At 41.8% G+C, this 14910-nt stretch overlaps 1 protein-coding gene across 1 annotated transcript in view; it reads right to left on the bottom strand.

Moving 5' to 3' along the window:
* GRIA3 (glutamate ionotropic receptor AMPA type subunit 3) overlaps positions 1 to 14910 on the bottom strand; it is a 333892-nt gene that overhangs the window by 115889 nt on the left and 203093 nt on the right. The window contains exon 5 of the mRNA XM_066579868.1: positions 3460 to 3513. Coding sequence (XP_066435965.1) covers positions 3460 to 3513 — 54 coding nt within the window. The remainder of the gene's footprint in view (positions 1 to 3459; positions 3514 to 14910) is intronic.

Genomic DNA, 14910 nt, shown 5'->3' with positions numbered 1-14910 from the left:
GATAAAGCACATTACTCGGACGAGTAGTGCTTATCCGAGTACGTTCGCTCATCTCTAATCTAGACTCTATGCTGCTCTTCCCAGAATTGTGTTTGCCTTTTTTGCTGCTGCATCACACTGTTGACTCATGCCCAGTCTGTGATCTATTAGTATACTCAAGTCTTTCTCACATGTGCTGATGCTTACGTCCAATTCCTCCCATTCTGTATGTGTTTTTTTCATTTTTCTTGCCCAGATGTGGGTTCTGCTGAATGTGCAATGTGGTGGTCAGTAATGCATTAGAGATTTTAAGTAAGAATAGATCAGTATATTCTATACATGGTATAGGTCATGGAGATGAGAAGCCCAAAAATATATGCTTATTATAAATAATGCAATGTGCACTATACTGTACTGTCCTGGGGTATGTATTTCCCCTCCACACACAAAACAATGATTTATGTACCGATACAATTATCAAATATTACCACAATACCAGGTCCATATACTACTACCGTAAGGTGATTACATATTGTCACTGAACAAAGTGCACTATACAAAGACCTATATTACCAATAATACCACTATATAAGGCACAAGTAATACTGCTACAGGAATGGTCATATCATTCACTTCAAAGAGACTGCCGGAGACAGTCGAGTGTTTGAACTTAGCTATCACTGACAGTCCCATTGAAATAGAGTTTCAGTATACATGCTTGATAGCCATTCCATTCATTTGGAGGTACACCCGATCCGTATTGCTGTGATTGCTTCACATCAGTTAGCTCCTTACTGATTGGACAGTTATCCTCTATCTTTCAAATAGCGGATAACCTTCAAGGTTGGAAAAATTACACTTAATTGCTGCAAAGTAAGAAGTTTAAAAAAAAAAAAAATAGATGGCATCTGATTGAGTCTAAAGTCATTCTGCAGCAGGACAACAACCCCAAACATCCAGCCTAGAACTATCTCCAGTGTAAAGAAGAACAAGGAGTCCTGGAAGTGATGATACTGCCCTGATGTCATCATCATCCAGTCTGTCTGGGATCACATGAAGAGACAGAAGGATCTGAGCGAGCCGACATCCACAGATGATCTGTGCTTAGTTTTCCAAGATGTTTAGAACAACCTTCCTGCCGAGTTCCTTCCAAAACTGGGCAAATGTGCCTAATAGAATTAATGCTGTTTTCAAGGCAAAAAGTGGTCACACCAAATATTGATCTAATTTAGGGTGGCTTCACATGAGCATATACCTCAGCACAACGTATTTGTGCAGTGAATGAGGTAGATTTGCATACATATTGGCTCATAGTATTGTACTTTTGCGCACCCAGGGCTTGTTGACATGCACACGGAAAAAACAGCTCCTCCCTGATTTAAAAGGCAATTTAGCCTAATGGGGTCCAGATGTGTTCTTTTTCCCAATGAATTGTGCAGCACCTTGCACATTTGCTCACCTCCTATAGACTTCTATGTGAGCCTTTGCTGTGTAATACGCAGAAAGATAGAGCAGGACTTTTTTCTTTGCATGCCCACAAAATACGTGCACAAAAACTGTTCAGGAGAATGAACCCATTGATATCATATATTGCGCTTAGTGCATAAAATCTGCTCTTTTCTCACTGTGGACACTCTAAAAAGGCTTACTGTTGCCCTCATCCACTCTCAGCTCGATTATTGCAACTTGTTGCTGATCGGCCTCCCTTGCACCAGACTCTACCCTCTCCAATCCATCCTGAATGCGGCAGCCAGGCTCATCTTCCTGTCCAGCCGCTACTCGGATGCCTCTGCCCTGTGCCGGTCCCTGCACTGGCTACCCGTTAAATACAGAATTCAATTTAAACTTGCTACCTTCATCCACAAAGCCCTCCACAGCGCAGCACCCCCCCCCCTATATTGCCTCTCTCATCTCAATCCATCACCCAGCCCGGGCTCTCCGCTCTGCTAACCAAACCAGACTGAGCGCCCCTTTAATTCGAACTACTCACTCCCTCCTCCAAGACTTCTCCAGAGCAGCACCGGTCCTCTGGAACGCACTACAAAAGGATACCCGGGCAATCCAGGACTCGCAAAACTTCAGGCGTGCTCTAAAAACGCACCTCTTCAGGGAGGTATACCGCATTCCCTAAACAAACCCCTCTGTACTCCGCCTGATAACATGCTCCCTGACCTACTGACTGCAATCCCTGCTAGCCATCATAAACCGCTCCTGCAGTCATACCGATTCTGATGTCACACGGCTAAATGTCTGACCATTGTCTATGTGTATAGCATCCCTCACTCTCCACCCCGCCATACAGTGCACATCTCCAGCCCTTTACCTTCTGTATCACCCCACTACTTGTAGTATGTAAGCTCGTTGGAGCAGGACCCTCACCCCTACTGTTTCCATCAACTGATTACTATGTAAACGTGGTTCTGTAATGTTTGTATTGTCTTTCTGTATCCCCCTGTCTATGCAAGCGCTGCGGAATATGTTGGCGCTATACAAATAAAGTTTATTATTATAAATATTACACTTGCAAAAATGGTTATCTGTAGCCGCCCTTAGATTTCTCTTTTGTTCATTCATTTTGCATTTTGTTAAATGACCAAAAACCTATTACCATTTCTAATTTTGAAAGCGTTCTTACTTTGCAGCATTTTTACGACACCTGCCTACAACTTTTACATAGTACTGCACAAAGAGCAATGAAAAGTCATAATCCGATAGGTTAAAGTCAACCAAATACAGCGTGCTACCTTGTTGTGTTCATGTGATGTGATTTTTGTACAACCAGAAGATATTGCTATGAAGGGGTTTTCTCGGTATGACATATATTCCTCTTTGTAGCTTTCATTATGGTCCAGTTCTGAGTTGGACAAATTGAGTCTGACATTCCGTGTACAGTATACTACAAAGCAGCAACAGCACTGCTCAGTATGGGTTCATCATCATACCCTGCAATGCACATGTTGTGACACAATTCCAACTGTTCTATGGAGAGCATTGTGATGAGGATCTGCTAAAGCACTAAAATGGCAAGTGACAACTCTGTGACATGTAATATTCCAGGAACATCGGCTTACAGGTAAAGTATTTCTGCATTAAAGATCTGCAAGAAAAAAATATTGGATACACGTCTGGAAGCAAAAAAAAGCATTTTTAACAAAAAGCACAGACAAAATGTTCCATTTGTCCGAATTATGTCAGCAAATAGAGGATAAATTGGCCAATTCCCTGTTTTATTGCTATTCAAAAGATTGTGCGGATACGGTACAGCGGAAGCCGACTCATTTCAATAGTAGAGTTTAATGTAATATTGAAAGAATAGGGTGAAGTGTAATTTTTCACATTCTGTCTTATATTTGCCAGATCATTTCTCAGGAATCTGGAAGGAACCCTTCACCGCTTCCACTTCTGTATATGATTAATTCAGACATTTGCAATACACAAGCAGAGGAGAGCTGGAGTGTTCATAATAATACAAGCTCTTACCAGGTTTGCAAGCATATAGTGGTAGCCTCGTGTATGTTTGCCAAGGATTACAACCTACGAGAGAAGAAAGTTAGATGTCAGTCTACAAATGGCAGAAACTTTGAAAAGTTTGTTTTTATACATTACACTTATATGAACTACTGATGTGTGTGCCAGGCCTCAGTCACACGGGCGCATCGGCACCCGTGTTACTGCAGGAAGGAGACGGATGTACTTGAAGACGGCCGTCTCTCTGCAGCGCCGGAGGAAAGAACATGTGACTGGCTTCATTGCCGGTCATGTGTTCTTTCAGCAGCGCTGGAGAGCGACGGCTGTCTTCAGGTACGGCCGTCTTCTAACTGTCAGTCACACGGGCGTATCGGCGCCGGTGTACGGATGCCGATGTGCCCGTGTGACTGAGGCCTTAGTCAGACAAGATTCCATTGCACTGGGTGGAGGATATTTTTTTATCATTTCACTATTAACCTCTTCGACCACAGTGGCGAATCAGATGAAGAATCAACCTTGGCCGTAGTGCAATGCAAGGAATGGCAAAGATATGAAAGAGCAAAGACATCAGAATTACAACAAAGATCCAAATGATTAATGCAATCATTTTCCCAATAACTATGCATGAGAAAGCTGGACACTCAAGAAAGTAGACAGAAGAAGGATGGAGGCCTTTGAGCTAAGCTGCGCTTACCATGGACAGAGGTGGTGACAAATAAGGCAATCCTAGACCGTGTCAGACCAAAAGTATCACTAGAAAGCCAAATCACCAAACATACTTTGGTCATGTCATTTGAGCCAATTCTCTAGCACAGTCAATGGGTCCAGAAGAAGAGGACACCAAAGAACATGCTGACTAGACGCCATCAAGGTTGACACGAACATGACTGTGGGAAATCTGAAGGAAGTGGCCAAAGACAGGGAAGCATGGCGTATGCTAATCCACAAGGTGACCGAAAATCGTCAACGACTGAACGGATAAATCATCATTAACCTCTTAATGACCAGCCTATTTAGTGCCTTAATGACCAAGTGATTCTCATCTTTACATTCCAAGAGCCATAACTCATTGGCATAGCTGTACGAGGGCTTGTTTTTGTTTTTTAAGACAAGTTGTATATTTTAGACAAGCTTTTAGCTAACAGCTATTGACGGTGTAAGGGCACCGTTAGCTCTACTGTATCTGACAAGGACAGCTCTAGCGCATATGTATAGGCTTGCTATCAATGTTCCTGGAAAATTTTGGATTTCAGGTTTGTTTTTTCCACAAATTTGTATTTACATATGGAAAACCATACAATACAAAACAGTCACGGAAACAAAGCATGAGTTATACATGTTTGTGCATTCTAGGGCACAATCGACAGAGCATTGTGCACTGAGCCTCTGTAGCGGCACAAAGAGTCCCTACTGTTCTGCATTCTTGACATATAGTAGAGTATACTCCAGCACCTCTGGTATAGCACCGGAGTAGAGGAGGATATTTTTACAATACAGTGTCCAGCGCAACATACCACCAGTTCAGCCTATTACCCCCCCCCCCCCCAATATTAAGTCAGAGGAAGGCAAAAAATCCCAATGAGGTAGAAGCCAATTTGTCTCATTTAAGGTAAAAAGTTCCTTCTTGACTCCAATCTGGCAATCAGAATAATCCCCGGATCACCGACCCTTCTGAAGTTATTAATGATTATAACACATAATATTGTATTGCTCAAGAAAGGTGTCCAGGCCCCTCTTGTACTCTTTTATTGAATTTGTCATCACCACATCCACATAGTGTGCATAGAGTTTTATATGATGTATACATAGATTTTTATAGGGAAAAAAACCCCAATACCGGTAGTACAAGTTTGTCTACATTACACAGGTTTGTGCTTCAATTAATTTATACATTAAGTTATATATTTAACGTACACAGAAAACTCAGTATGGACGCTGCCTAAGAAATATGAAGTATTTGGGGAGTTAGCAATAGGTTTACCATTGGGATGAATGTGATATTTTGGGGCATTGGAAAATCACTGTGATCTCTTTTGTAATGGAATTATTGGACTCGTTTGAAGAGATAAAGCATATGGAAGAGCTGCTGGCCCTAGACTCCAGCTTACAGGACAAATACTTTAAAGGGCCACTCCAGGAAAACACATTTTTCCATGTTTGCCCCTCTTTCCCCTCACCTGATTGCCTGTAACATTTCGGAGAGCTCCTCTGTGTATTCCAGTCACTTACATGCAATGTAGTACTATCACCTATGACACAATCATGAACCTTCAAGGAATTCGCAAGGCAATACCAGACCCACACAAACTTTCCCCAATGACCCAGCCTCCCTAATACCCTCATTCTTAGCTAATAAACTCTTAAAAACACCAAAAATTTTGAATAATTTAAAATCCATGACAGTTTATACCTTGCTTAAGGATATAAATATCAAGACCCTTGACCAAGTTGAGACTTTCATACGAAAACATCCACCCACTTTTCTAGAGAGGCTGGATATCTTTCAACCTACAAAAAAAATGTCAAACCCAGTACAATGACGAACTTAGAGACCATCTCTGGTATGAAACATACATGTATCTCCCATCCTACACACATAAACACATCGAAGCTTTATAAGGGCTTACTACTAAACTCTGCTCCCAACAAACCATGGTACCTAAGGGAAAGTAAAACTCCTTTAGACTTCTTACTGGATGGTATAAGACACCTGCCAGCCTAGCTGAAATGGGGACTATGACGTCAGACTGCTGTTGGCGTCGTGGCCATAATAATGGCTCTCTGCAACACATCTGGTGGGAATGCCTGATGATTATATCTTACTGGTCACAAGTAATAGAACATATCAATAAAATATGCTCAACACACATCAAATTATCCCCAGTAAATATCTTCCTGTGGAAACCCTCAGCCAACCTACACCCCTCTAACAAACACCTGCCAACATTCCTGCTGTCTGCTGCTAAACTCCTAATCCAGCTTATGTGGTGCAGATCTGAGGCACCTCCTCTGTCCCAATGGGTAGAGAAGGCTTCACAATTATGTCACTTTAAAGAAATTGCAAACTGGGAAAATGGTACAAGACACAAACTTTTAAACATTTGGAAACCCTGGTATGAATACATCACTTCAAACAATATCAGCTTTTGACCATGAACGTCACCTCCTATGATTTACTAAGTCATATATTCCCACATCCTCTAGTCCTCCTCAGGAGATCACTCCAACCTATTTGGAGAATTCTGATAATTATCTCATTGACCACATAACAATGACAGGTTCATTTGGAATCGACTGCCTTATTTGGTTCCATTTAGAGATGAGCGAACGTGCTCGTTTAGGGGAATTACTCGAACGAGTATTGCTTTTTTCGAGTAACTGCCTACTTGGGTGAAAAGATTCGGGGGGCGCTGGGGGTGAGCGGAGGTTGCCAGGGGGGGGGGAGAGTGAGAGATAGCTCCCCCCAGTTCCCCCCTGCTACCACCTGCTCCACCCCGCTGCTCCCTGCTCCCCGGCGCCCCCTGAATCTTTTCGCCCGAGTAGGCAGTTACTCGAAAAAAGCGATACTCGTTCGAGTAATTGCTCTAAACGAGCACATTCGCTCATCTCTAGTTACATTATTACTTTATTTGTTTATGTTTTGATTTCTGTTTATGCTTTATCAAAAATATCAATATTGCAGGAAAGTATAGACCTTGTATGCTTACATAATGCAAATATATTTGCAATTTTGTGTTAACACATAATTACATTTATACCTTCTGAAAGGGACCTGCGTGTCCCATTTTATATTGCCTCTTCCAGGTCTTTCAACCTGAAGTTTTGTAAGCTGCATTGCCAATTTGAGATGTACTCAGTAAAATTTGATTGATAACACTTATATGCAGTCAGCCCCTGTCTGATCAGCCACTATCTTGATGGCCAACATTTTTGCCATCGCTTTCAATCAAGCCCATGATGCATCAGCATAGTATTAGCTGGAGGCTATACCATTTCTGCCTGCTGAGGCTATACCATTTCTGCCTGCTGAGGCTATACCATTTCTGCCTGCTATAGACCATAACTATACAGTCAAGAGGATGAGCTGTGATCTCCTCTATTATAACTGTTTGACAGGAGCTCTGTGATCATCATCCAGGCAGTTTCTGTGGTAGGTCCATGTAAAAGCATCACACAGACTGAGCAATGAACCAGAAACTTCGCACATAAATCCAAGTAGATCTGAATTGGTCAGAATTTAGATCACAAGAGCATCCGAGGAGAAACTTGCAGATAGAACGGAATAACTAACCAAGGTAACAGTAGCCATCTTATATATACTAGGTGGCTAGCTGCATGATGTATGAAAAAAAATTCACTAGAGTGGCCCTTTAAAGTTTGCCAAAAGTGGTTCATGTTTGAATCATACAGCTCATATTGATTGGTTAGCATCTCATGACCAAGTAAGATAATAAATGATCCCCCTTTTTGTCTCTCTCCCCTACTTCTCCATTTCTCCTAACCATGTTCCTTTATTAATCTATGTTTTATTACTTATAGCAGTAAGTTCTTCTGCTAATTATATTGTTTGCATTGACATGTAAGGGAATTGGCGCTACATGGTACTTATAAGACATATTAATAACACATGTTGGGGGATATTTCTTTAGACTTTTCTGGCATAGAAAAGTCGCAAAATTTTGCAGAAGGGCCCCTTACACAAAAAATTAACAAATTTTCAGCCTTGCACATCACCCCCGACACTTTTTAAAAGTGGGTGGGGCTTGTTGGGAGTAGCATGGCCGCTCCCGACCAACAGATTTCTGTATTATTTATGCCACATTTCTGGTGTATATTGTGCCTGAAATGTACACCTGGTCAGGACCAGGCATATATTTTTGCCAAGATGTATAAAAATGCACTTAAGGTATTCATATATTCAGTACACTAAGTCCAGTGCAGTAAATGTCAGGCTTAGTAAATTTCCCCATACTGAACCATAAATGAGACATAAATGAGCCACATAACAGTGCCAGCACTGCGAAAATTCCATTGACGTATGAATATCAACATAAGCCACATCAATGGAGGCCTAAAAGATTACCGCGCAAGCATACCGAATACTTATCTAAAAAACGATTGAAAACAGGAATTATAAAGACCTCCCAACAAAATCCATTTATGCCAGTCCTCACCATTCCAGTATTCCGTAATTGTACGTAAATATTTGCTAGCAGGTTGTAACTGAGAAAGAAAACATTCACAAAACGTGGTATATTACATTAGTAGTAAGTAAAGTGGACATAGGCCCTCCGTACTAATCATTTCAGTCTTTACTCATTTAGTCTTCATTACAAACACACTGTGATCTTTAAATGACCCCTAGTAGCTTTAATGATTTCTAATTGCTTGATAATGCTTAGCCATCAAATCCACAAGCTCCCAGTTCATGAATATTAAAACATACGATTTTTTTCTTAGTATACTACAGCATGCGTGCCTAACAGGAGGTCATGAATCTGCACATATCAGACACATGCTATATATGACTCAAGGTTATTAATCCTTATTTCATTAAGACAGGGTCATTAAAACAATGGACCTTCCTTGTCTGAGATCAAAACGCAGCTCTACTCTGATATCAGTATGTTCAATTCTTCTCCTTGCAATGATTGTACCAATATGAACAATATAGCAGATATAATAATGTCTGTATCTTCTGTCGTTCTACCCTGTTTATGTTGTGCATTCTAACAACTAAAGATCTAAAAAACATCTTTTCTGGGTTACTGCACCACTGTCAATATAATAACACATTATGGCGATTTCGGGAAGTGACAATACTTAATTTATAAATAGTGTCAGACAACTTCCTTGCGGACATGAAATTGGTGAAGAGTTCTGACTCATCTTCACTTAGAGACGCGTGTCTGGTTCTAACGTATAATCTTTCCAGCTATGAAGTGGCGAACTAGAGACTTTGCCCATTAGCGTCTTATAGTGGAAAGGCATATGGTGTATGATATACATCCCACGAATAAAACATTTTTGGAGAAAACATGTCATATTGAAAAACAGGAGATATATTTGTTTTACTTATCTTACTGTATCATAGCCTGCAGATGCATTTCTTCTTCTTGCTGCTCGATAAACAGTTTGTCAGTAACCAGGCATTGGGTGCTTTTATCTAACCGGTGATGCACCTGTTAAATTCACACTTTCAATCTCATCTCCATTGAAAAACATTTTGCTAATTAGAGAAGTCATCTTGGAGAAGTCATTAACACAGAGTTTCTGTCACATCTGTCTCATGAGATCTGTTGTATTACAGGTTCTCTGGAGCTTTCCTGCTCAGGTGTGGGGAATGTGCTGGCTGGGTATGTGTGTCTCCAGTCAGCTGATCATGCTAGGTCAGTACACATGAAAGCTGTCTTCCCAGGTGTGAGTGTGGTCCGCTTTCTCTGTTCTCATTCTCTCTCTGTGTGGTCTAAGAATGTTCTATGTGTGGTGGCTGCAAGAAAGGTTTGTGTCTTTTTTTTGTTTGGTTATGTCGCTGGACTCCAGGTTAGTGTAGGGATTAGGAGTATTGCCGGGAGCCGTGACGCGGCCTGCTAGCTTCCATAATTTGGCCAAAATGTCATCAAATACCTGGCATTTATGGCATTTTTATCTGCTGCTAGTGTTTGTGTATTGGCTGCTGTATGGTGTGATTTTGGCACTGTGTGTCTTCTTATCCTGTTCAGTTGTCTCTGTCAGTGGTGGCATGTGTATGCATCCTAGTCTGGGTGTGTGGGTTCCTAAGGCCAGCAAGGGCCGAGATCCGAAGACTGTTGGGCCGCCCCCTATTGGGGTGATGTCCCTGCTCAGGTAGGTCCTTGGTCATCTTCCTTTGTAGAAGATAGGAAGAGGTGTTCATCAGTGGTTGGTTCACCTGTTGCTCCCTATCTGGGTAATGTTCATGTTGGCCAGCTGCTCACTAGCCCACACGAACGTAACAGGTTCTTGTACTTTCCTGTATTGTGGGTGTTTACTCAATGTGCTCAATAAAAGACATGAATGGTACATCTGTTTAGGTGTTATTAGTTTAGCTAGATTGTATTTGTCTATAATTGTGACTAAGGCTGCCTGTCCATGGGCGTAGCTTTTTCCTGCAGTGGGAGAATGCTAAAGTGACTGCAATTTTCCGCAATGAACCTATCATTAATGACCTTAAATACATCGCATGGCTCTCGCATGCTGTGTGATGTGCATGTGAGAGTGATGCAAGGTTTCCCATTGAAATCAATGGGAAACACTTCGGATGCTGTATCATACGTGAAACTCACTGGAGGCGATTGGGATTTCGCAGAAGTGATACAACATGTTTTTGTATGAAAATTGCCTTGCATCCACGGGTAAAACATCGATGAACGCTTGCCCGGAGGTTCCAATACAGATGTGAACCTGGCCTTAACTGTATTTACAAAGTTGCTTAATATTTTCTTTGGGTTTATGTAAATTTAAACTGGAAAGTGGGGTTTAAAGTTCAACATACACTTTAAATCCATTGAGCGGTATTATGTGCTGCTCTGCAATTTGTGGAGGAATTGAAATGGGGAACATGGAATGACAAATCTTTCTATAATAATCTTGAAAGCTCTTTAGTGAGCATTACACATAATAACCTGTTCCACAAAATGTAAAACGTAAAATTAGCCTTTCGCTCTTTTCAAATATAATAATACATTACAACTCACATGCTTTGTATCTAAACTGCCTAATATTCCTACAGCAGGGCCAACTTAGGTAAATCCATTCTCCCCCTATGAGCCCTGAGGTTTCATGTCTCTTACTAATAGTTGCTGCTTGTCATAGACATAGGATACTTGTACAGATGACATCTATAGCCACATACATATCTGCGCTATTTTTTCAGTTTTTCATCTCATACTCATAGGTGCCAAACAAGGGGGAAAAAAAAAAAGATCTGAATCTGGCACATGCCGGACAAAAACAGCATCTAGTGGACCCCATTGTCTTCCCGTCATTGCATTTTCTCAGATGAAATAGCGCAGCATGCTTTTAGAATTTTAGGCTGGATCTACCCCGGAACATGCCTTATCTCCCCATCTTCAACATAAAGGTAAAGTCTCCTGGTACAAGCGTCCACATCGTGACGTTTTCACGGCAGACTGTTTTTGTGGGTTCGTTTGCCATTGCCTTTCCCAGTCATCTTTACCCCCCCAGTATGCTAGATACTCATTTTACCAACCTCAGAAGGATGAGTCAACTTTGAGCCAGCTACCCGAGCCACGCGGGGATTGAACCCACAACCTTCAAGTTGTGAGCCCTAACACTCTGCGCCACACGAGGCTCTTAAATAAATCTTTAATATAAACATGTACAATTGACCTGACATCATAATAGGGAAGAATTTTCTGCCACACATTCCTGTCAATAGTTTATCCCCCGTACACATCAGATTATCACCACTGAGATCCTTGCCGATCTCAAGAATGGGACTCCCGGGCCCCTCATTGTCTGTCACTGCAGGTGACACCAGAATAAATGGAGAACTGGCCAAGCACGCTCGGTTGGCACTCCACTGACTGCAATTGGGCTGACAAAAAACCAAGCGCTTACCGCTCAGGTATCTTGGCAGTCCCATTAAAAGTGAATTGTGCAACCAGCTCTCCATTGGTCTCCTTCTCACTGCATGTGGGGCAGTAACTCCACAGTCAAAAGGATGGGGGACATGGGGATGGCGATAACTTGAAATCTTGACACAACCCCTTTAAAGACAGCTATTTTTTTTTATTTTTTCATTGTTGTATTCTGAAAGTCGTGACTTTTCTTTAGTTTTCTCTTGAGGTAGTCACGTAAAGGCTTACTTTTTTTGGGTTGCAATGCCAACAATTTCGAGTTCAAATAACTTATTAACTAAAGGTGTTACCCAGGAATAACAATGGTTTTAAAACTGGCTCAGAGATCAGAAATAATATAAAAAAGCCATAATCGCTTGCTTCGATACCCCACCGATCCTTTTCTATCAATGCCGAGTCCCCAGTTGGTCTTCACTTCTGGCCATAGAACAGTGATGTCTTAACAACAGGATATGGGTCTGCTGCAGCTAATCACTAGCCAGCTGTTAACTGGGCACCTGCGGTACAGGAGTGGCAAGTAATCGCGTGAGGTATGGCACTTTTTTAAAATTCTGGATAACCTCTTCAACTATTTTTGGAAAAAAATGCTCCTGTTCAACAGATACCTATCCCCCATTGGTTCACTTCTGGTTGCAGAGCAATGACATCCTGAGAGCAGAATATGGGTCTTCTGCAGATAATCACTAAACAACATGATCTGGTGATTGGCTACTGATAGTCATGTGTCCCTGGTTTCAGAAGATCATTGTTGGCTTGCTACAGACAATAGTTAAACCAGTGGGTAAAAAAATATGGCTTTTATTATGTTTTTCTGGATACCCCTTTATCTCTTTGTAGGGAGGGGAGATTTTAAAAAGTCGGCAATTCTACGCTTTTCCATACCACAAAAAAGGTATACCAACAAATACTAGTCTGACAAAGACCAAAGGGACACTCTGTTGGCCTTCATCAGCAGACGAAGCCCAATGTATGCATTTGAGCAAGCATAGGCTCCAAACATGATGTGAACATTGCCTGACTTTAGACTATGTACATTCATATAGTAATGCTAGAGAGTCAGCACAACACAAAAATATGTGTTCTCAAAAATATTTCTCCAACCATGATCTATAACTATACTAAAAATGTATAAATCCTGCCAAAAATACGATTTTCAACTGCACTGTGTGATTTCAGAAAATCCCATTCGCTTCAGTGTTACGGCTGACTGTTGTGCCAGCAAAAACATTACAAAACTGTTGCATGTGAATACAGCCATTATGTGATGCCTATGGGCAAAGTGAGAAAGCTGGCACATAGATTGGCAATTCTTTTTATGTGTAAAATGTGATGCCTTGTATTGATTCAATGCTTCTAGGAGAGAATACCACTATAATGTATTATTCAATGGAACATGCCACTATTTTTTTCAGTCACAGGCTATCCTATTTAATAATAATCTTTATTTGTATAGCGCCAACATATTCCGCAGCGCTTACAAAGACAGGGGCATACAGAGAGACAAAAGTACAAAAAATTCAGAACCACGGTTACATAGTAATCAGTTGATTGATACAATAGGGGTGAGGGTTCTGCTCCAACGAGCTTACATACTACAAGTAATGGGGTGATACAGAAGGTAAAGGGGCTGGAGATGTGCACGGTATGGCGAGGTGGAGAGTGAGGGATGTTATACACATAGACAATGGTCAGACTTTCAGCCGTGTGACGGCAGAAACAGTATGACTGCAGGAGCGGTTTATGATGGCTAGCAGGGATTGCAGTCAGTAGGTCAGGGAGCATGTTATCGGACAGCATACAGAGGGGTTTGGTTTAGGAGATATGGTATGCCTCCCTGCAGAGGTACGTTTTTAGAGCACGCCTGGAGTTTTGTGAGTCCTGGATTGCTCGGGTAGCCTTTGGTAGTGCGTTCCAGAGGACCTGTGCTGCTCTGGAGAAGTCTTGGAGGCGGGAATGAAAGGTTCGAATTAAAGGGGCACTCAGTCTGGTTTCGTTAGCAGAGCGGATAGCCCGGGCTGAGTGACGGATTGATATGAGAGAAGCAATGTAGGGCGGCGCGGTGTTGTGAAGGGCTTTATGGATTAAGGTAATGAGTTTAAATTGAATTCTGTATTTAATGGGCAGCCAGTGCAGTGACCGGCACAGGGCAGAGGCGTCCAAGTAGTGGCTGGACAGGAAGATGAGCCTGGCTGCCGCATTCAGGATGGATTGGAGAGGGGAGGGTCTGGTCCAGGGGAGGCCGATCAGCAGCGAGTTGCAATAATCGAGCCGAGAGTGGATGTGGGCAACAATAAGCATTTTTAGCGTTTCTGCGGTGCGAAAAGAGCGGATTCTAGCAATGTTCTTGAGGTGCAGCTGACATGTTCGAGCCAGAGATTGGATGTAAGGGGTAAAGGAGGTAAAGGGTAAAGGATATTATAAGGGTATTTATGCCTCTATATTAAATTAGAGGCTTACAGACATCCAGTAAGGTCCTATAAAAGTTTTATAGATGCTGTACAACTGGAAGGTTTGAAGGGCAGTAGTACAATAGTATGCATAAATAACTGTGGAACTAGCCTGAAGATCAGCATCAAAACCTGCCATGAAGTTTGTATGTGTTACATATGGATTCTGGATGGGTATCATCTCTCCTTAAGGAGAGCACCAAAAGCTGTGTGGAGACACCTAGGAGGCGAGTGAAGAGACTTATATGGCCATGCAAGCTCCTCTGGGAAATGTATGCAAATGAGAAAGATGGAATAATACTTCTGCAGTGCCACCTATTGGATTGCAGTATTCCTGCAAATGTCAGACCCCTAAACAAATCTTTATAACAATGATTGGGCATTTACCAAAAGCC

This window comes from Eleutherodactylus coqui, chromosome 10 (genome assembly GCF_035609145.1).
Source record: "Eleutherodactylus coqui strain aEleCoq1 chromosome 10, aEleCoq1.hap1, whole genome shotgun sequence".
NCBI classification, from domain to species: domain Eukaryota; kingdom Metazoa; phylum Chordata; class Amphibia; order Anura; family Eleutherodactylidae; genus Eleutherodactylus; species Eleutherodactylus coqui.
The sequence above is the reverse complement of the archived record's forward strand: the minus strand, read 5'-3'. Positions and strand labels throughout refer to the sequence as shown.